At 53.6% G+C, this 22817-nt stretch overlaps 1 protein-coding gene across 2 annotated transcripts; it reads right to left on the minus strand.

Annotated features, from left to right (window-relative positions):
- Positions 1-1743: 1743 nt before the first annotated feature.
- Positions 1744-18350, minus strand: Foxn4 (forkhead box N4). Of its 2 annotated transcripts, none has more exons than XM_048449905.3 (9): positions 18262-18350; positions 9324-9469; positions 7584-7708; positions 7391-7510; positions 7026-7153; positions 6441-6537; positions 6061-6268; positions 4293-4655; positions 1744-3377 (listed from the first exon to the last, which is right to left on the minus strand). In XM_048449905.3, exons 1-9 carry the CDS (start codon positions 18345-18347, stop codon positions 3121-3123), a joined length of 1530 nt encoding a protein of 509 aa, XP_048305862.1. In that variant the 5' UTR covers positions 18348-18350; the 3' UTR covers positions 1744-3120. The 2 variants fall into 2 exon arrangements, with proteins under 2 accessions (XP_048305862.1, XP_087759852.1); XM_087903726.1 differs by having other exon boundaries at positions 7391-7501; positions 18262-18347.
- Between the last annotated feature and the right edge of the window lie 4467 nt (positions 18351-22817).

Below are 22817 nucleotides of genomic sequence, written 5' to 3' on the forward strand. Positions count from 1 at the left end.
CAGTGCTCTTAATTGCTGAGCCATGTCTCCAGCCCTGAGAGTTGTATCTTGCCCAGAACGCTAAGGGCCCAGGAGTTTCTAGCCGTCTATGAGCTTGGCAAGCTGTACTGGCTAATTGTTGTTTTTCTTCAGTTTGACACCGGCTGCTGTCATCTGGAAAGAGGGAATCTCAATCGAGAAACTGCCTCCAACCAAATGCCCCATAAATAAGTCTGGGGAGCATTTTCTTGATTAATGATCTATGTGGGAGAGCTCAGCCCACTGGATGGTTAGGTGGTGCTGCATAGGTGGTCCTGGGTTCTATAAGAAAGCAGGCTGAGCAAGCCATGAGGACCACACCAGTAGCAGCACCCTCCATGGCCTCTGCATCAGCTCCTGCCTCCAGGTCCCTGCCCTGCTTGAGTTCCTGTCCTGATTTCCTCGGTGATAGACAGTGACCTGTAAGTCAAACAAATCTTTCTCGCCTCCTGTTGCTTTTGCCCATGGTCTTTATCACAGTGACAGAAAGCAAGGCTTCTATGTTTACTCAGAGAAGCTGGCCAGTTCCGGAAGGTGGGAGCATCAAGAGAGAGGCCACTGATGATGCCTGTGAGGGCCAAACACCCTTCAAGGACGGGGAAAGGAGGAAATCAGTGCCCAGAACTAAGCTGATGTCTCCTGATATTGCTGCTCCCCGGACACACTGCTGGCTGAGTAGAGGGCTATGCCGAGGGACAGGTAGGCACAGCTCGGGGGACAGGGTGCCCTAAGGGTATGATGGACAGGTGGCCACAGAGTTGCCCTATGTCCCTCATAGGGACTCACTTGGTCTCTCTCTTGTTGTCCTTGAACTAAGAGGCTTGGAGACCTGCACCCTGACATCACAGCACAGGACTGTCTGAAAGGTCTTCTGACCCCACCAGCCCACTTCCAAGTGTTAGCAGGTCGCTAGCCCTTCTTTAAGTCCCAGCAAGTGTTGCTGGGCGGAGGGGCAGGCGTCGAAAGACCCGGGAGTCAGTCCTGGGACAGATGGGACCTGTGCCCACTTAGCTTCTCCCAGCCCCAGCGCACACCTGTTACACCAGTATGTCTGCTTTCTGTGGCTCAGTAACACAGTAGTTTAAAGTGGCAGGTTAAGCCCCTTACTGAAGACCACAAGTCCAGGGGTCTCACTGGGCTAGGATCATGGTATCAGCAGGGCAGCGGGATCATCAGCTAGTCCCAAGAGTGCCCACGGACATGATGTCTCTGTTGGTTGAGCCTGTGTCTCAGGGTATGGCTGACTGATAAGCCACAGCGTGGGGTCCTAGGTGTTGGTTATTTGGGCTTGCCCAAGCCACCATTCTTCACCAGCATAATGGGGTACTAAGTTCTAAGCCACGACCTCCCCAAGGGCTGCATGAGTTCATTCCTGGCCTAGCACGTCGTGGATGATGAGAAGGCGGGAGTCTTTCTACTGCACGGTCCCCAGCTTGCAGCAGCCCCACTTGAGCCTGAAGCTGGCCCACGACGACCCAGCCCCCCTCCCAAACTCTCTGAGCCACTGCTTTGGGAGTAGTTGACAATGACCTAAACTCATTCCCAAGATGCTCCCTGTCAAATGTTCATTCTGAGGGACAGTAAACACAGCCTTGTGAATTTCATTGACAACCTCACCCCTCAGGCTCAGATTCAGTGGGAACATGGTGCCAGAGGACCAGCTTCCCATGCTGTGCACCCTTGTTTCCCTTCCCCTTCCATCTACATGAGCCACACAGCTGCTGTTCTGCCTTTATTGACAGTAGACAGTTACTCGGAACTACACCTACAGAGTCTTGGCACTGCCCGGAGATGGGGTCTTAACACTTAAACAGCCTGACTTATGGAGGGCACTGGCACACAGCACCTGAGCAAGGCTGACCAGCTGGGCTGGGCTGCAGCGTCCAGGGATGGGGATGCACCCACAGTGTGCTAGGTAAGGGAAGGCCTGGAAGATGGCCCTTGAACACAGTGCCTTACCCTGCCCCTCCAGACAGCTGACCCAAGGGCTGGTTCTTCTGAACCCTAAATGTGGGGTCAGACATTAAGGTGGGAAAGAGCAGGCAGAGGGGGCCCCCACCCCTCTTCCCAATGACCCACCTGCCTATAGAATCCTCACTTGTAAAAACCAATCATGGAACAAGAGAACAATGCAAGAACAGACACAGGCAAGAAAAGGCAGCCAGCACCAATAATATCCCACGCGGTACTGCTGCACAGGCTGGCGGTTCATGTCTTCCCGTCACCAGTGTCCCACACTTGGCACAGACAGGTCTCTGCCTTTTCCTCCTCAGCCCCTCAGGCCTTAGAGAGATCCTCTCCAAACTCAGTGTCCCCAGGAGTAGATGTGAGCCACGACTGAACGCTGAGAAAAAGATCTGGCCTAGCAGGAAAAAGGCCCAGTGCTTCCCAGAAGCAAAAGTGCTTGTTCATTCTCTGAATCGCCGGGCTGCAGGAGCCTGCCGGGGTCTGCCTGAATTGCAGGGCTGCGGGAGCCTGCCAGGGTCTGCCTGAGCAGGCTGAAAATGTGATTCGTGGTCACCAGGAAGTTAGGATTGCTGAGTGGTGGAGGATCTGCCAAGAGTCTCATTCCAGGGACCTCACCTGGGGTCATAATAAATATAAATAAATTTACACATGGTCCCAGTGGTCGGTATGGTCCTGGAAACTCCAGGAGGAGTGGGCAGGAGCCCACGGAAGAGGTCAACCGTCTCACGTTCAAGGCAGGTCCAAGGCTAACCAGGCCTTTCTCCAGCCTTGGGCCATGCTCTGAGGCACTGGCAGAGGTTCCTTTCCTGGGAGAACATGTGTGATCAGAGAGTTCCCTCCCGAGTCTCTGTGATACACCACTGTGTCCCAAGGTGAGCAGTTGACCACCCAGAGCCTGCCAGCACTCGGCTAAAGAGAGCCAGACTTCAACAAGGCCATGCAGGCCCTGTCTCAGGACCTCCAGGAGGAGGGGAGGTGGGGTGCTTGCCACTCCCCCATCTTCTGACTTGGGTGCCCCAGAAGTGTCCCATGGTAGCATGGGGGGAGCAGGAGGAACTAAGCACTGTCACTTCCTTGTCAACCAGCAGCTGGAGACACTGTTGAGGCCATGGTGCCTTTCTCCAGGCCGGCCGTTCACAGCAGAGCTATGGGTTTATTTCCTGGAGTGCCCAGGTACTGAGCAGAGGTAGCCACCGCCGGCGCCACACTGTCTGGGGTGGAGTATGCAGCATAGAGACCAGTCACCTGCACATCGGAGAAGGCCTGGTCGCCGCTGCCAGAGACAGGGGTCAGGCTTGGGGCCCCCAGGTCACAGCCAAGTGGGGAGTCTCCGAAGGCCCCCAGAGTCTCCAGGCTAAAGCTGTCTTCCTTCACCTCTTCCCAAAGGTTACCTTGCAAAGACAAAAAATCATTTGGGTAAGTTGGCTTAGGGTCAAACAGCCCTGAGTTCAAATTCCCTTAGGGAAAGAGGCAGAGATCATGTGTGGTTTTGAGGCCTTGTTTTGTTACAAAGAGCGGAGAGGAAGCAGAGTTCCAACCCTAGTCTTCCTCCTACTGCTGTGTGTCCCTGGGAAAGCCACTTTAGTCTCTGGGCTGTGGCATAAGGTAGAGATGATCAAACTCCCACCTCTGAGGTGAGACCAGAGATCATGTGTGGAAAGGATTTGGTTCTTATTGGGTGGTACCACCAAGATCAAAGCCAGGAGATCAACGCCACTTCCCCTTCCGGTTTGACTCTCTCTGGTCCAGAGAGAGAGAGGAGCAGGGAGGTGACACATGCCATTCAACTGTGACAGAGCTCTCAGCTGATTCTCCCTACTGGGGGACAGGACATGAGCCGGGCATGCCTGTTAGAGGTCGGGTGAGTTGGGTGCCTTCACTGAACCATACAGTACCCTGGTTGATTCTTGGATGAGTCTATCAACTCATCCTCTCACCTTTGACCTACCGAAGAGGGCACTGTGCCATAGTGTAACCCCCCGCCCCCCGCGCCAACTTAGCATGCGTAACTCGGAAGCAATTACTGAAAAGAGTTTGAATAGTAGACTCAAACCCTAGATCTGTCAGTGAGTGGCCAGGGAACCCAGGCTGGTGATAACTTGACTTCTCTTTGCTTCAGTGGCCTCATCAGAACAGGGACATGAGATGGCAGGGCCTTGGGACTATAGCAGATCATGCCTCAGAAGTCCTCAGCTGGTATACAGCACGAGCTTACTAAGTGTTTAATATGTGGGGTGCAGGCAGACTGCTGCTGGGCTCCCATCTCTGGCTCCAACCCCGTCCCACCCCCATCTCTTGCATCTCACCCTGGAGAGCAAAGTCCATGATGCTGGGGTCCAGAGCGTCCACCTCCATGTTCATGTCAGTGCTGATGTTGAGGAAGTCTCCAGGAGGCCTACCCATGGCTGGCGGGGGGACAGGCCCTGGGCTGAGGCTGGGCAGGGCGTGAAGAGGGGGGGACTGGGCTGGTGCCGGCGAGTCTGGGGCCAGGTGTGTCTGCGACTGGAGCTGGTGGTGCAGGGGGACTGACTGCAGGGACAGGGTCATCAGTGGCTTCGGTGGGAGCTGGGAGATGGTCAGGCAGCTCAGCACGGGGGCCTCAGGTTCCCCGGGTTTGCCAGGACGCCGGCAGCCTTCCGGCCGGTCTGAGATAAGCTTGTCCAACTCCTCTGCAGACAAGAAAGAAGTGTCACTCAGAAGCCCCTGCTGTCACCAGGCCCTAAGGCCCTGTGCCACCACCCATGTAAATTGAGCAACCGTCTTAAGTCTGCCTCCTCTTCTATGTGATGGCTGTGGAGATGCGATGCCGTCTCAAGCCACTAGAGGGCAGGAGTGAGAACTGCCATGAAATCCTAACAGCCCCTCCCCTCCAGATAGGACCTTACAGCACAGATCACTGTGGCCCAAGGACTTTAACTGAATTCTCGCCAGCCTCTCATGAGGGACGAAGGCCCCAGGAGACAGCCAGCTCATGGAGACCATCCCACTCTATGTACAGGAACAACATTGAAAATCACTGCTGTGGGCTAAGGGCCGGATCCCTTTCCGTGGGAACGGATATAAGCAAAGGGCAGACATCACCCTTTTCTAAAAAATGTGTGTGCACCACAGAGCACATGCCAAGGTCAGAATACAGTCTCAGGCGTGGGGCTCACACCCTTCCCCACCGCCCATCTTGCCAAAGGAGCTCTAAGATTACTGATACATGCTACCACACCTGCCTTTACCTGGATCCTGGGGATTCGAACTCGGGTCCTCGCATTGCAGTATGTGCTTTTCCCACTCAGTCATCGCCCCAGCCCCAGAAATCACTCCTGTTTGGCTGTTGCCTTTGTCTCCTTGGATGCAGCACAATGCTGATACTGGACCATAAGGGACCTAAAATCTAGCCGGGCCACTTGAGAGATGAGACTCTAGAAGGCCAGACAAGTGGCCCAGGATCTCACAGCAAGCTGAGACCAAGGCCCAGGAGCCCTGGGATGAGTACTGGGCTGGCCCTCCTGCCCTTTCTGCCAAAGTCCTTCTCCCTCTCACTCAGTGGAGCACTGCTGCCCCGGCCCAGCTCTGCCACTCGGACCTGAAGTCACCACTTCGGCTAGACTGTCTGACCAGTGAGCCCCAGGGATCCTTCCATCTGTCTCCCCAGCACAGGGCTCACAGACACACGGTGCCATGCCCGGCTTTTACATAAGATATTCTCTTTCTCTCTCTTCCCTTCTCCCCCCCCCCCCCCCACCTCTCTGCTACATGTGTATGGTCCCAGCAGAGGCCAGGAAAAAAAAAAAAAGCCAATACCGTTCATCTGGAGCTACAGACAGTTGTGAGCAGCCCAATGTGGGTGCTAAGAACCCAACTTTCATCCTTTGTAAAACCGAGAACTGCTTTTAGCCACCCAGCCGTTCTCCAGCCCTCTGATTATTTCTAACATCAATTCCGATGCCATCCTAGAGCTGCAGTGAGAAACTAGGGATGGCAGATTCAACAGATTTCATGATTTTCAGCTTTTAGATGGGGCAGGGAGTCCTGGGAGGCTGGGGAGGTGGTGGGTGCCTGTGAGCGGTGGGCGTGGCTCACCCGGGTTGGCCATGCTGCGGTGGATGGCCGCAAGGTCCTTCCTCTTCCACTTGTGCATCTCCTCCTCCATCTTGTCGATACGTGCCAGGTTCAGGGCCCACAGGCAGCCCTTGCGTGACGAGCCACTGGATTTGGTTTCTACCTTCTCGAAGCATTTGTTCAGTGACAGGTTGTGCCTGACTGAATTCTTCCAGCCATCAGGTGCCGTCTGTGGGGACACATGGGTACCCAGTAGACTTGAGGGGTCCCTACTATCAGGCATGACAAAGCTGTAGGGCTCAGAGTGCGGCTCAGTTCAGTGCAGAGGAAGTCCTGGATCCCTGAGGCCCAGGGGGAGGCAGGCAGCTCCAGCCCTACCCCACCCTGGTCAGAGCCCTCACCTTGAAGTAGGGAAAGTGCTCCTTCATGAAGCTGTAGATCTCGCTCACCGGCAGGCTGCCGGTCTTGCTGCTCTTCAGGGCCATGGCAATCAGACAGCTGGGACCAGAGATGGGGCCACAGACAGGCCTCAGGTGACAGCCTAAGGTGCCCTCTGCTGGTACCAACCCCTCTGCTGGCACTCCTAGCCGTAGCTCTTGACCTGCACTCCTGGGCCTGCACCCGTCCCTTCCTGACTCTTCTCCCAACTCAGTCACTGCAGTGAGCTGAGAAATTACTCTTGCCTTTTGACCCCACTCCCATAGACGTCACCCAAGATGCTTCCATCCCCCCCCCCACAAGCCCAAGATACACACACCTATTTCTGTGAATGACTTTTTTGAAACAGGCTCGGAGAGGCCAAGCCATACAGCCGGTGAGGATGGAGAACCAGAGAGTCTTATGCGGGGTCAGCTGGCCACATGGCAGGCCCTCCAAGAATGGGGTCCCGCCTGGGAGTTCCCTTGGGAGTCAGGTCACCTTTCCTATGTGCCTAAGATGCCCCAATGGCAGCTGTTGTGCCCTCCCTCTGGGTAGTCAGACCTCACCTGTAGGAGTAGATAGGTTTGGGGTAGTGTTTGGGGTGAGGCTCCTGAGATGAATGTACTGCCATGTGGGCTTGTGGGTAGGAAGATCGTGCCGCAAACGGAGAGCTGTAGAGGCCTGCAGGCGGGCACTTCACCGGAAGGGGCGGGGCCAGGCAGCAGAGAGAGAACAAGGGGAGACAATACAGAGCGCAGTCACCAACCCCAGCCCAGTTTCTAACAGCAAGGTTTAAACACAGAAGATGCCCAGCAAGGCAAGAATGGCGCAAAAGCGTAGGCATGGAGGGAGCCTTATCCGTGGGAGCCCAAGGTGTAGGTGGAGGTTCAGAGAGTGAGTACAGGACAGTCTGTCTCCGAGCCTGTGGTACCTGCTGGGACCCCAGGGGCAGAGGGAACTGGAGTTGGGTGGCAGGAGAATACAGCTGTGGCACTTCCTGTAGGCCCGATGATGACCGGCCTCCTATGGGGAACTGGTTCATCTGCTCAGCCTGGAGAGGACAACACAGAAGATCAGGGAGTGACAGTCACCCCCCTCTTTCCCAGCCCTGCGGTGATACTTACGCTAGTTCTGTGACCGCCTATGGGGCCCAAACCCAGCATGCCTCTGGGGGCCATGACAGCTTGGCCACGGAGCTGGGGACGTGGGGTTGCACCCACATTCAGGTCTGCCACCCCAGCCAAGGCACCTGTAGGAGGAAGGTACAGATAAGCTGGAAATGGTGGCCACAGTTGGGGGTGGGGACCACCCCCCCACCCCATCACCAGGTACACACAGCAAGTGCTTCCAAATCATTCTTCTGGAATGTGGTAGTTAGTAGTGGGGTTCCTATAGCCTGTGTAATCTGGCCAGCCTCAGTGTCTCCATTTCTACTGACCCCTTATCTATTTACAAAGTTGTATGATTGAGATGCTGAGCGCGTGATTAAGCACATGATAAAATCTCAATTAACATGAACCAATAGTGACGATGATAGACCACATCGGTTCCTGTCCTTTATGAGCTAAAACACCAACTTATTGTTCATCTCCTCAAAAGCTTCATGCTCGTTGAGAACTCTAGATTTAGATACAAATACTTTTGTCTCCCTCTTCTTCCCTGAAGCCCTGCTAGTCTGTCAAAGATTAGGCCAAGAATAACAGATGCGCATCTACTTCCCTTGCTGGGCCTGTGGCAGACATTACTAATCCATCACAGAGTCTCATTGCACTGGCTCTAATCAAGTAAAAGTGACCTGTAAGAGGCTGCAAGGTTCTGGCTTATTTTACCATGTACCAAACCCTGACAGCTTTAAGATGTTTCCTGTATGGACCACTGGCTCCTGTAAGAATAGTTCTTTCATGTTCCCTGAAGATGAGGAAGCTGATCAAAGGGGCAGGCACATCCCAATGCTGCATAGCTGTCTTCTGGAGTTCTATATTAGAGCTAGGAAACTGACCAGCAGGCTGAACCTGGCCCATAGCCTGATTTGTCTATAAAGTTTTATTGGCACACACCCATTTGTTTACATATAGTCTGTGGCTGGAGTGACATTCAGTACTGTCGACATCAGTACTGAATAGCTTTGACTTATACTTTAGGAATTAAAAAGTCTAAAATAGTCTATTTCCAGCAAAGGTACGGCAGAGCACGCCTATAATTCCAGCACTTGGGAAGTTGAGGCAGGATGATCTGGAGTTCATAGCCAACCTGGGGTATTTAGGGAGATCTTATCTCAAAAGTAAATATTTCCTGGTCCTTATTGGAAGACAAAACATTAGCTGTATACATTGTTCAAGAAAAATGTGCTTGAGGAGCCGTCCTGCCGGACACCGATGGCCACCTCTGCCCTGTCCTTAGGAGGCAGTGGCTTCTCTGACACCGCTCTCATCAATGCTGTCTTCTATCCACTTCCTTTGATTACAACTTCCTGTCATTCATGGAGCCCCTACTAAGTGCCAAGACTCTCTCAGAATCTTCTACAACGGGAGACAGTAGACTGGTTTTCTAAAGGGTCAGACAGCAAAAGCAAAGGCCTTGCCAGCCACCTGGTCTGTCGTCTTCATTTTCTTACAACCTTCAGAAAATCTCACCCCCACTTTAACACCTGCCAGGACAGGCCTTGGCTTGTGCTTGGTCCACCCAAAGTTTGCTGGCGGTGGGAAGTGTTTGAGACGTCCATGTGTCTTCTTCAGCTTGGCATATCACTAAGGACGTGTGGACCTGCTCCCATTTTACAGATATGAACACAGAGGTCAGAGTGACAGGGGCCTCTAGCACTCCGCGGGCTGGTAGCCAGGTCCACCTACCCTGTTTGAGCCTACCTGGGTGTGGATGTGGCGCACCGGGGCCGCCCAGGTCTATCCGTCCGCTTGCCATCTGCTGCAGTCGAGGCACGTCCACGGCTGTGAGCCAGGACAGCGACTGAAGGTCTCCAGGGAGGCCATCATCACCCATGGGAGGCAGGAGCCTGTTCCAAAAACCAAAACCGCAAATCCAGAACTTTCTGAGCACCTCCATGATGTCACGGTGGAAAACTCTACAACCTGGCTCATTTGAGGGGTCCCCGTCCAAATGTGGGTACAATGAAAACAGTGTACATAAATTCCTTCATGCCGGCCATGTGAGACACACAGACACCTGGGAATTACATCTTCAGTCTCCGGCCCCTCTGCAAAGATGGCTCACTCACTGTATATACCTCAATACTCCCCAAACCGCCAAATTGAAATTTAAACACGTCTGGTCCCAAATGCTTGGATAAGGTATATGCGTACTGTGTCCCCTCTTCCATATGGAACACCGAGGTTCAGTACAACACATCACTTGGTCAAGGCCACTTAGCATGGCACAGCCTGCAGCTAGGGCTCTTTGTTGTCACCCAGGCAACCCCTGGGGCCCCACGAGGCCTACGGTCCTCAGCAGGCTGACAAATACATCCATGAGCTACAGATATTACTCTCTGCCAAAGACGCTGTGGTGGGCAGGAACCCCAACAAGGGGAGGACTCTGGGATCCCTGAAGTCCCAGGTGCCGTGTGGCCAACAGTTTTGTGGTGACATCTTGAGTACTCTGTCCTGGGATGCCCACATCTCATCCGTGCCAGGATCTGTCTGCTCTGTCGTCAAGAGACTACAGCCTCCAGCCCACACTCGCGGTCAGACCAGAGTGAGACTTGGGAAGAGCGGAGTGAGAGGAGACTTGTGCCCTGGGTTCCTCCTGCACCTGTGGGGGTGCCTACCGGCCTCTCCCTCTCTTCCTGTCTCTGCTCTCTTGTGTTTTAGAGCCACGGTTAGTGTTGCCATAGCTACCACTGCTCAGTTGTCTTAGGCCTGGGCCATCAGGTGACTATCGGCTTCCTCGGCCATTGGCTGCCTCATAAAAAAACAGGGCCTAGAAATCATTTGAAAACTAGCTGGTCCATGTCAGTGGCAACAGTTGGCCCGGCTGCCGTCCCCTGGTGGCCCATTGTGCCACAAACGACTGTTGCCCTGCGGCACGTGGCCCCCATTGTTCTGGGTCTCAATGCTATTGTTTCTGTGGTTTCCTGCCTGCCACCACTTCGGCCTGCTCATAATTCATCTATCTGACTGGCAGTGCTGGGCCTGGCCTGGGCCATGCCATCTGTCCCCTAGGCCCTCAGAGACTATGGCGTGAAGGGGAGGGGTTGACCCCACTCTTGTCCTCACCCCACAGCCAGCCAGCTTCCCCGGGGAGGCTGGGAGAGCCCCATTCCTTCCCCATTGCCTGTGCTGCTCTGTTTAGGACTGGGTGGTGGAGAGATGCCCTGTTGTCTGCTCTCACAAGGTGGGAAACTCTGCAAGGTTCCAGGAACTTGCCAGAAGCAAATCCAGGAAGTGTTGTGCACAGCGGCAGAGGCTCAAACTCGGGATTCTAATCCTGGTTTCCTTTAAATCACTCGCTTTAACCTCTCTGAGTCTTGGCTTTTTAATCCGTAAATCACAGACAACTGTCCCCTGTCAAGCCTGTGTGACACCGAATAGCACCTGGTTCCCAACAGGAGCACGGTTTCTTTAGGGGCCATTAACACCAAAATTAGCATCACAATTAAGAATAGCCCTGCTCAGAGTCAGAAAACACACAACCCAACCAAGGCCACTAGCCCTGTTCACTTACTGAGATGCCCTTAAAGGCAGACCCGTGCTATTCCCATTTTACATATGGAGAAACTGAGTCCCTGGGCTGTCTGTCCTTGGGCCTTTGTGGTTCTCGGAGGGCCCGGCTCTTGCTTTTCCTCCGTTCTGGAGACTATCCTACCATCCTAACTGCTTTCTGAGTATTTCACCTGAATGTCCCACACAGGCTTCTCACTGTACTCTAAAATGGTCCAGGAAGGGACAGCCACACCAAGGTCCCAGTCTCATCCAGCCTGGGGCAGGATCATTAGGGCTCCTGGCTCCTCTTGGATGAGTCTTCCTTTCTGCAGACCCCACCCGTGCCTTGGCTCTGTCACCATCTGCCCCGGGTGCTCCCCACTGTTACTCAGCTGTCTACCTAGCCCTCCTGGGACTCACTAAGGACCTGGACCCTGTGTGCAGTCAATGCATGCTTATGTACCCACAGGACTGGTAGAAACAGGCTGAGCCCAGGTCACTGACCCCAAGAAAGACGAGAGTGACAATAGAGTGTGGCTCTGCTAGAGGAGCTCTCTGCCCCCATGAGTTCCTTGTCTCTGAGTACCAGGAGGGACACAGATAGAAGAACACCTTACTGTACAAACGGGGAAACTGAGGCTAGCACAGTAAAAGTCTCTTTGCACGCAATTGAGGCGGCAAGGATTTAAATCCGGTTTCTGTTGCACTTTTCACCTTCACCAAATGAGACAGTATGCAGGGTACAAGCTGGCCCTGTCCTCCATTCTTGGGGGTTTGCTATCTATTTTAGGGGTCTGTGACACCCCTGTTGCCTCAGGCACGTGAAAGGCCATCTGCTCCTTCCTTCCCCCAACCCCCAGCCAGAATGTCTAAGTGTGCTCTAAGTGTACAGTGCTGGTCGGCCTGGCCAACCCTGCCGCACTCCTTTGAAGGAGCACTGTGGCAGGAGTCCGCTAGCTCCAAGCCCCTCCTCTCTTCAGCACACAGGGACCAGGAACTGACTGATGTGTGGGAGGACAAAGGATGGACTGTCCTTAGTGTCAAGTTGAGGAATATAGCGGGGGACCCGTCTTCACATGCACAGGGCCCCCAAACTTCTTCCTCACCAACTCCTCTACATCCCCATTCAGAAGGCACCCATGCCCAGCCTCGCTTCCTCCTGGTGCTTCATAGAGTGTAAATATGGGTGAAGGGCTCCTGGCTTTGGGAACTACCTCTGGCCTCCTGCCACCAGCCCTCAGGAAAACACTTATTCCCTAACCGTGATTTTCTGAACTGTAAAGGGGTGTGGATGAGAATTGTGACACCTCAGACCCACAGAGCTGGTTTGGAAGGATGACGGAGAGGCGGTTTGGGATCGCTCCTGAGAAAGCGTACAGACCGAGAGCAAGCAGCTATGACCTCGCTCCATGGGATGTGAGAAAACGAAGAAGGTAGTGAAAACCTGGCCTGGTCGTGGAGCCTTGCAAGTCTGATTCTCAGTGAGGAAAAACCCTGGGGTCACCTTGTCCCTGATGCCCGCACGCCTGCCAGCTCCAGGGGCGCAGAGAAGAAAATACCCAAGACCAGCTCTTCCCACCCGTGCCCCTCCCCCACTCTCCTCTTTTGAGTCTCTGTCTCTGTCACTGTGACTGACAGGCTCTGTATGAAGTCCTGGCCTCACCCTTCTTGTTGGGTGAAGTCATATGCTTCTGAACCTTCTAAACCTTAGTTTGCACATCTGCATAATGGGGATGACAGCCTTGGAGGCTAAGTGTCCTTTCTCTCTTCCTCCTAACCCTCTGGTGGGGCAGTCAGGGTTTCTACATCCCACTGACCCATCTTGTTCCCACATGCTCACCGTCCCCCACCTGACTACCGTGTCCCTGCTGCATGACAGCGAAATGTCCAGGGATGGGACTCGGGCACCTGCAGTTAATGCTCACCCCATGTTTCCTCTTACACACAGGTGACTCCCACACACCTTGTCCTAGAAAGCTGAGTCACCACCCTCTGGCTGATTGAGTGATCTCATTCTTACCCAGGAGTAGTGTGTGATGGGCCCTGAGGGACACTGTGAATCCCTGGGTGGGGTGGATGCCCCGGCCTCCAATGACTGCTGTAGTTTTTTTTTGAGGGAGCCTGCCTTTTGCTCACTCACAGGGTGCGCCTCTCCTTGCTGTCTCCCTGTGACCTGACCTCCCTGGCTGCACCCATTTCTCTGAACCCCAAAGAGTTAGTCTCATAGTTGTCTACAAACCTCTGTTCTCTTGAGCCCTGCTAGGTTCCCAGCTGAGGCAAGGCACCACACAGGTTTCTGGGGACCCTGAGGGTCTAGAGGACTGGGAAGGCTAAGACAGGAGCTGAGCTTCCTACCAGGTGCAAGTAGCCCCAGGAGTCCCCGTTACTGAAGCAAGAGACTTTGTCTTCTCTATAGGAAGAGTCACAGAGCCCAGGACAGGTCTCTGCACACAGTAGACACTCAACGCAAATGCACCCCTCTTTCCAGACATTCAGCTCCTACTGTCTTAGAGCCAAGCAGGGTGACAGACCCAGGTATCCCCCATGGCAACAGTACATCTTGATCTTACAGCCTGGCCCCCACCCTCCTGGGCATGTCTGGCGGGAAACTGTCACACAAGCTGTTCTTGTCTCCAGGATTAAGCTTCTGAGGACTGTGTTTACCCAGCTTACATATCCTTTGTAATAGCTTTCTGACCGGTTTACAGAAAAAAAAAATTAAATGCTTCTTAGCATGCTCAGAAATTCCCTGAAAGACAGGAGTGGGCAGACTGTGGTATCATGTGATTTGAGGAGAGAGGCAGGTGTTGTGTCCCTCTAGAACAATAGCTGATGTGAGAAATGTGTGTGTGTGTGTGTGTACATGCACGTGTATGTGCATTTTGGGGGGTAGCATGACTGGGTCCCAGCAAGGCTACTTCTCTCCCTTGTCTATACAGGAGCTGGGCTGCTATTCCTATGCTGACCTTGAGGAGGGAGCAGGTAAGGATGACGAGACGCTAGTGCCCCTGCGAGTCTACCCAGGTTACGGCTCCACCCGCACACACAGCGCACACACAGGGGACACACAGGGGACACACAGCGCACACACAGGGTATACACAGCACACACACAGGGTACACACGGCACACACACAGGGCACACACAGGGGACACACAGGGCACACGGCGCACACACGGGACACACAGGGCACACACACAGGGCACATACAGGGGACACACGGCGCACACACAGGGCACACACGGCGCACACACATGGCACACACAGCACACACACAGGGCACACATGGTGCACACACAGGGGACACATGGCACACACACAGGGCACACACAGGGGACACACAGTGCACACACAGGGAACACACAGCACACACACAGGACACACGACACACACACAGGGCACACACAGCGCACACACAGGGCACACGGCACACACACAGGACACACGGCACACACACAGGGCACACACGGCACACACACAGGGCACACACAGCGCACACACAGCGCACAAGAGGCTCTTGAACAGTGGTTCATCACTATGCAGTATTTGTCTGCTCTCCCATCCATCCAGTCAACTCTGAAGTAGCCATCCTCTCCCCACTGAAGAAAACCACGGTGTGTGTGTGCGTGTGTGCGTACGTGCTGTGTGTGTGGGGGGGGCACTTTCCCTTCCTAGATCACTTCCATTTTTAGGGCAGACCCTGACATTTTTGGGAAGTCAATGATCAGGGCAAGGACTCTCCTTGGGGTACCATGAGTGGGTGCAAGCCTAGCATACACCAGTGCGTCTTCCTTGTTCATCTCCCACTCTGTGGAGGGAAAGTCTGCGCTCGCTGAGCTAAGTTCCAAAAGTTGAGGCAACTGCTCAGGATTTTTCCCTTCTTCCTCTCCCCAAATATAAGCCTGTGGGCAAGGGCTGCCACCCCGTTTTCTTGTCTGTAGCTGGCGGTGGAGCCGGGATCATTCCGGTAACGATAACATGAGTGTTCTTGCTGGGACTGAGAAAGCACCAAGCATCTAGTACCCAGAATTCAGCACTCTGGGAGTGGACACCCCCCACCCTGAGCTGGTGATGCTCAAGGCTGCTCTGAGACAGAGCTGCACTCCGGCTGCTCTGGTGTCAGCTACTAGGAATAGGGACTGGAGACTGCTCGCTGTCCAGGCCTCTGCCACAGACCCCTGACAGCTGGCCCAGAGCTGGGCCGTTGGCTGCAGCCATTGATAGTTAACTAACGGCTAAACTAGCCCCAGGGGGATGGAGCACCAGGCAGTTGCTTGTGGCCTGCACTGGATTCCCAGCCTTGAGATGCAATCCTCAGAGCAGTCCCTGGAGACGTAGGAGCGCAAATGAGAAGCCCACAAACTCTCCTGCACTATTATTCAGGGAGAAAAATGGGAGCTGTTGGAAGCAGACTCCCTGTGCAGAGTAACACAAATCCCCCTGCCAGGAAAGTACTATCCCAGGCTGGCTCACCGCCCCCTTGCCGGCCTGCAGCAGGCAACCCCCTACTCTGAACAACCCGCTGATTGGTTCTCAGAGGTTTCATTTCACAAAGAGGATCAGAGAGGGTAGTAGTAAAGTGTCGGGGTGTGTGTGTGTGTGTGTGTCACACAGTGGTGAGGTAATGTGTTCTTTACCAGGGGGTGTGGGACTAGGGGAACAATGATCATGGGTATGTGGCAACTTCAGGTTTGAGTCCCCACTAGGCCTGTCACTTCCACGTCATCTTGCTAAAGCATTTACCCTGCCTAATCCCTGGATTCATTCCCTTACTAGGCTGGCACAGGAATGTTACCCTCCCAGGATGGTTTGGGGACAGCTGGTCACCATGTATGCTGTGAATCTGCTGCAGAGGAGGTGATGGCCTGAGGCAAAGGGGCCTCCACAGTTGCAGTGAAGGTTGAGTGTTTTGCCATCTGGATGCCTTAGCATCCAATGCAAGGGTGTGCATGGCTGCAGGTGGGAAGGGCGTGCGTGGCTGCAGGTGGGAAGGGCGTGCGTGGCTGCAGGTGGGAAGGGTGTGCTGGGCCGGGTCCAGAACCTCTGGATTCAGAGCTGACGGAACCACACCTGCTTCTAGTCCCTGCTGCCGGCTAGTCGGGCCATCCCCTCTGTGGGAGCTCTCTGTCTTCTGGCTTTAGAACAGGGCAGTGCACAGGGCTGCAGGCAGTTTTTGGGTTGCACTGGCCTGGATGTGTAGCCCGAGCCTCAGGGGAGCATCTGTTAGGTGACACATGTGTGTCCCAATTCAGAGATTCCATCTCTACACTCCCACAGGCCTCTGTGGTTCTGACGCCCACGCAGTCCAGTGTGGCCATGCTGGAAGCAGCAGTAACAACTAGTTAAGCCCAGCTCTGCAAGCTTTGTAGTTAATCCTCGTGGCAGCCTAATTTTAATTTTTTTATTATTATTTGGGGGAACATTCATATCAAGACACATGCATGGGGATCAGCTCTCTCTTCCCACCTTTTCCATGGCTTGAACTTGGTTCACTAGCTTGTGCCACGAGCGCCTTTATCTACCGAGCCAACTCACTGACACCCAGTCCTGCTCACTTTAAAGACAAGAATCTAAAACATGGGATTCAGCAGCAGCAGGCCCAGGGACTGGCATGTGCCTGACTGACAGTCTCTGTCCTACCCCCTTTCCTGACCCTTCTGGGACTCTATGCAGCGGGAATCAGAGTCTTTGAGCTCTTCCATCCAGCCCTGGGGAGAACTAGGCTCGCAGGTTTTCCCCCTTGGAGGGCAGCAGTGTCTGAGTGTGTGCCAGGCCTGCTGGGTGTCTGTTAATTTATTTAATTATAGCAGTTTTATTGTCCATTGTATTAAGCCAATGAGGGCCCAAAGGTGATGTGACCCAAAAGCATCATACCACTGGCAAGGGGACAAGCCAGAGATGACTGGTCGGTTGCTATAGCAACCCCATGCTTGTGGGTGCCATTTATTGCCATTTTACAGAAGAAGAAACTGAGGTTTAGAAAGTGCCAGAGAAGCTAGGTTTACCCAAGCTAAAGATGCTCACACAGCCCCCACCCATGATTATTTACCTCTATAGCAAGTAGGAAGCCAGTGACATAGGCTGTGTGATGCTGGCCTCAGTTTCCTCACCTGAGTGGAGGGCCCAGCAGAGGCTGGGAATGGTGCGTACAGGAACTGCCTTTGCACCAGGGCCAGGTGCTTCATACACACACACGCATGCACACGCATGCACACGCGCACACACACACACACACACACACACACACAATGCATGCACATACACCACAAAGATAAATGCACCCGTTTGCCCCTTTTGTGTCCAGAAACAGCCTTCTAATTGGAGACTGCTTGCTGCCTCAACAGGCCTGCTGGTGCCACAGTGACCCCAGGGCCACACAGCCCCTGGGTAAACAGGGTTGATCTGAGGTGACAGCCTGTCCTCCCAGGGCAGCCCTCATCCTGGCCCCGCTCCTCTACCAAGGCACGGTGTTGGCCTTAGGACCCTGGGAACCAGGTCAGGCTACTCCGGGAAGTAGGCTCACAGAGGACCTTGGCCGTTCCTTCTCCTCCTCCCTCCCTCCCTTCCAACGGCTGTGCTCTGCCCACTTACTGAGCTCCTCTCTGGGCCTCAGCTCTCTCATCAGTAGAGGAGGTTTAGTTTTGGTTTGGTTTTTGACTGAACCTCTGATGCCTTTCCCACAAAGGGACATGGTCCATTAGGCTCCCCCACCCTCACCTGAACTTTGGTTCTGTTTTGAAAATCTTACTTGGGCTTCACTTCACAACTTCTAGTTGGCCCGTGGAGCTCAAAAGAGATCCTGTGCTCACCTAACTCAACAGCATCATTTATTTACAGGAGGAGAAAACAGAGGGGGCAATGGGCTTGCTAAAGGTCACACAGGCTGCTTAAGAACTCATGAGTTCTGACCTACACCCGCGGAGGGTGGAAGCCAGTTTTTCCAGGACGTTTTTGAGGGTACATTTCCTAGAGGCCCTGCTGGGGTCACTGGGTGGGAAGCTGCTGCTGTCACCAGGCTGCCCACGGTCTAGCCCAGGCAAGACTTTCCCTTAGAGGGGACCCACAACTGCTGAGAGGCTCTCTGAAGTGAAGACTTCCTAGCATCCAGGCAGCAGGCGCCTCAGCAACCACACAGACGGCAGCTCACCTGTATTCCTGCGGAGAGCGGTGGTGACTGAGCCCCGAGCTTCTGATCATTCCTGACGTTTTGGGAGGAATGTCACTCTCTATCATTGGCTTAGAGGGGGAAAACACACACACACACAACACACACAAAGTTCCCATTAGCGCTGATGTAGGCAGGCTGAGACCCACAGTTCCCCAGAGTCAGAAGCGACTCACAAATCCCAGGAAAATCCTATAGGAGTTTAAAAGCTAAGTGAGGAGAATGGGTGAAATTCCAACTTCTTTCAAATTCGAGGGGGAGGGGGAATCCCTAAATGGAAACGTCAAGCTTTGGAAAGCCCTGGCAAAACCGAAACCCGAACTCCGTTTGCTTCTGAACCCCATCTCCACCGCTATTCAGCTATGATCAGCTTACAAATACATGCTCATCAGCAAAGTGGGGCTTGATGGGTCCGGAGAACCATCCGCGGGGCTCCAGTCTTGGAGGAGACTCCAGACAGGCGTGCTGGAAAACCAGTCCACGCACCACACCATGCACCACGTTATCCACCCGGCCACCCACAAACACGGCATTCAGTAAGATTCCCGGGGTACTCCTTAGTCCTCCAAGCCAGGCCTGAACGAAGCAGGCGTGGGAAGCTTCCAGCCCTGCTGGGGCCCCCGTGGATCAGACGGGGCGCGCAGCACGGGCTGCACCGTGGTACCTGGAGCGGGTCCTGGGAGCGCTGGGGGCGGCGCTGCGACAGGGTGGGGGACTCCCTTGCGTTCGCCCCTCGCTGTCCGCAATTTGGCTGCCGTCGCAGCTCTAACCGTTTTTAAATTTCCCTCTCTGGAGCTGTCCAGCTCTGAGCATGCGCGGTAGCGTGCCGGAGGGTGGGGTGGGGTTGGGGGGCTGTTTTCTTTCACCTCCTTTTCTTCAGGGGTCAGTTACAGGGCAGGGTCAAGGGGATCTCAGCTGGCGAGTTCCAGCAGCTCAGCCTCGTGCGCCCCGGGGCTCCCGGGCCTCCTGGGGTGGGGCTGTTACGGCGGGGGCGGGGGCGGGGGACACACATACCCCTCTTTAACTTTGCGAGCATGCGTGCGGGATGATGGGCAGGGCTGAGATGCAGATGCTGCGGACAGGGGACCTGGCGGGCGGAGGAGGAGAGAGGCGCGCACTGAACTTGTTCCCCCCACACACACCCTCGGGAATGTTCTGGGGCCACCTGTGGCTTGGAGAAAGTTGAGCCCGCGCCAAGCAGGGAACCGCTACAGGGCTCAGGCCGTTGGGGACAGTGGCCCGCCGGGGCTCCCGCGTTGCTCTGGGCTCCACCCCACTCCCGCCGCGGGAAAGGTGGCGCCAGCGGCAGTGCAGACGGTCTCCGGACAGGGCTCCCGCAGCTCTGGAGTGTCGATCCGGAAGTCAAAGGCTACAGGGTCCTCTCCACCTGGAGATGCCCTCTTTGCCGTGCCCCCTTGCATGGGCTCAGGTGTCACCTGGTACCCACGGGACAGCCATACCCTGCGCCCCCTCCCCCGCCAGCCCTTACTGTCCCACGTTGGGTGTTCTGCACTGTGACCCAGGAGCCCTTAAATCCCAGGTAGAGCCCCATCTTCTAGGGCTGAGTGTCGGGATTTCGGTCCTATCCTGTCCATGTTCCCACCCCGTGACACCCTGGTGGTTATGTCCTTAACAATCTGGTCATAGCTTTCTTGTGGCACCTGGGAGCTCTTGATTCTTCCTTCCGTCCCAGAAAATACGTTGACTTGGACTTGTGTTAACCTGAGAAACGTAGTTTCCAGATGTTGATCCAGGCTGTGGTTGGGAAACTTTTGTTTTCTTCTCTTTCCGACTGACCTATGTTTAAAATCTGGACTTGGGCTGGTTACAAAGGCTGAAGGAATCATGTACATGGTCTGTGTTGCTTTGAACTTCCCCAGAGGGCCCACTACTAATTCACCTGTTTGCTTCTCTGCCTCCCAAGCGTTTGTGGGTATCTTAACTTCCCACTGAGGTAATCCTGCTTTCCATTAAGATGGGATATGGCTCCTTAGAGGGGCTGGGAAAGAAGCTCCGTGTTCTGAGGGCTAGTGTGGCCATTAACAACAAAACCTTTAAAGTGATGTGGAAAAGAAGGCGGGATGGAAAGGGAGAGGGAAGGGAGGAGAGGGAGAAAAAGGGGAGGAGGAAGGGAGGGGAGGGGAGGAGGGAGAAAGAACACTGTCTTTGAAGCGCTGGCTTCTCTGCTTGAGTTTTGGCTGGGAACTGTCATCATTTTAAACTGAAGAATAGAAATTTTGAGTTCTTTGCTTGGGGATCAGTTGGTAAAACAATGCCACCCAGATGCCACCGCTAGGAAGATCCAGAAAACCCTTTTATTAAACTAACGTATTTCCTCCCTTTATGGCATCTCTCCACTCTCAGTCACCTGGTGGCTTGGCACCTCTTGGCACCTTGAAGGGATGAACTGGGGACAATTGAGCCAAGGGTGACCAGCCCTAGTCTGCCTTTCTTGGTTAAACGAAAAAGGATGCAGTTTACCTATGGGGGGGGACCCCAAGCCTCAGACTGAGTCTGATTTTGCTGGGACACTTCAATAGCCAGAGCCCCATAAGGCCTCCCAGAAACCTGCGTGAGACAGCAGACATCTCCCTAGAGAAGGAAGTCTTGAAGCAGAGAGGAGCAGGATTTGTTCGAATCTGGGGCTGTGTGTCTTATGTTTTTTGTTTTTGTTTTTTTTAAATATTTATTTATTTATTTATTATGTATACAATATTCTTTCTGTGTGTATGTCTGCAGGCCAGAAGAGGGCACCAGACCTCCTTACAGATGGTTGTGAGCCACCATGTGGTTGCTGGGAATTGAACTCAGGACCTTTGGAAGAGCAGGCAATGCTCTTAACCTCTGAGCCATCTCTCCAGCCCTGTGTCTTATGTTTTGATGGTCACTTCTGAGGAGACGGAGGGTGCTTGTGGTCAGAAGAAAGCTTTTGCCCTGCTGTTGCTGCTGTTGACTAAGCTGGCCATAGTCAGGTCAGCCGTAGCTGGGAACATTCATTTATCCTAAGAAACGGGTTTCGGCAGGGCTCTCACTGCACAGCTGACAATACTAACTCACTGGCAAGAGTTAAGCAGGCTTTCTTTGATTGAGAGGCTCAGTTTCATTACAGGTCGTGAGCAGCCCTCCTTTCCCCACAAATCTTGGCTTTCCTGTTGCTGAGTGTTGTGATCTTTTTGGTGAGAAGGACACAGTGACAGCAAGGACCCATGATCTGCAGCATCAGGACCACTTCTCTCTCTTCCCACCCAGGAGCTGCCCACACTGTTCAGCAGTGAACTGCTGGGCGTGTCTGTGAGGGGAATTACTAAACTCTTTCTTCATCCAATATGCCCAGGGTTATAGCCTCTAACTGTGTCATGCACAGGGTGGGCACTTGAGAGCCAGGAGTATATTTTTTTTTCTGACTTTGTCCACTGTTAGAAACAAAAACTACATAGGAGACATGAGGAATTTCTCAGAGGAAACAAACTCTTCAGCATCCTCTTCAATACACAATCATGATGTGGTTTCTGAGTCCGGCACAGCCTCAGAAGGGTCCAGGGAGACCACGGCCAATGTCTGGAAACAATCCTCGAGTGCTGAAGAACGGATTCTTCCTGTGGGAGACATGGAGGGCATTGATGTCTCTTGTTCCCACCTGTGTTGGAGTCCCCTTGGGGCATGGCTGTAGAGGACCTGCTGCTAACTTGTTACCCATTTCATCTGTATGAAATCCTAGACCCAGCTTAGCAGCTGTCACGTTTCCATCTCATGAAATGCAACAATTATATAAAATTGGTCCTTTTAAGGAATGTGGGACAAATTGCAGGAGCTTTTTGCTTCGTTTTGAAGAATTTCCTTCCTCTTCAGTTTAGAATAAACCTCATTTGGTTTTGTCATCTTCAATATGTCCAAGGATTCTTATATTACACTGGTCTTGTTTTCTTTGGGTTGTATATCTTTAGAGATTTTTTTCTTTAGGATATAAAAAAGAGGGGGTCTTTTCCTTGGGACTGGAAAAACGTATTAGGACTGCTGAGTTGAGTGGGGAGTCTTTTGGTCGGTATAAAAATTCCTGGGTGCTGTGCCAGTGCAGCCTGGATGCCAAGATTGGCGGCAGGGGGAGGGGTGGAGAGGTGGTGGTGGTGCCGCCCAGATTGAACACGGAGGTCTCTTTACAAGTGGAAGAACAGCAACCTTTATTTTGCCCTGAGCTAAAGCCTTTTATACCTCCTCTGCTTCTGTGGAAAAACACCGGCCAGAAGGAACACAAACATCCTTGTCAATTACAGACCACAAGGAAGTTCCACTGTGGGTCAGGGGGAGTGAGGGCAGCCCGATCACAACACTGGGCTGTGTGTCTGCTCAGGCCTGCACTGTGACACAGCAACCAAGGGATTCACAGGTTCAAAACGGGTCTGATCAGACCTTCTGTGATAGACTGAAACAGGTCTTGAAGTTCAGCGCCAAGTACATGCACACTGGCGGCAGATTCCCTGTACAAATAAAGAGGAGTTCAAAGCAAATGCTTTGGGGACGAACTTCATGTTGTTATTTCA

The sequence above is a fragment of the Myodes glareolus genome, chromosome 2 (genome assembly GCF_982192425.1).
Source record: "Myodes glareolus chromosome 2, mMyoGla1.1, whole genome shotgun sequence".
NCBI lineage: Eukaryota > Metazoa > Chordata > Mammalia > Rodentia > Cricetidae > Myodes > Myodes glareolus.

Coding starts and splice junctions, on each gene's coding strand:
- Foxn4 (XM_048449905.3), bottom strand. CDS start 18,347: ATGATAGAGAGTGACATTCCTCCCAAAACGTCAGGAATGATCAGAAGC. Junction 7,709..9,323: donor TGCGCCACATCCACACCCAG/GTAGGCTCAAAC, acceptor TTCCTCCTACAG/GTGCCTTGGCTGGGGTGGCA. Junction 7,154..7,390: donor TGCCCCTGGGGTCCCAGCAG/GTACCACAGGCT, acceptor CTTCCGGTGAAG/TGCCCGCCTGCAGGCCTCTA.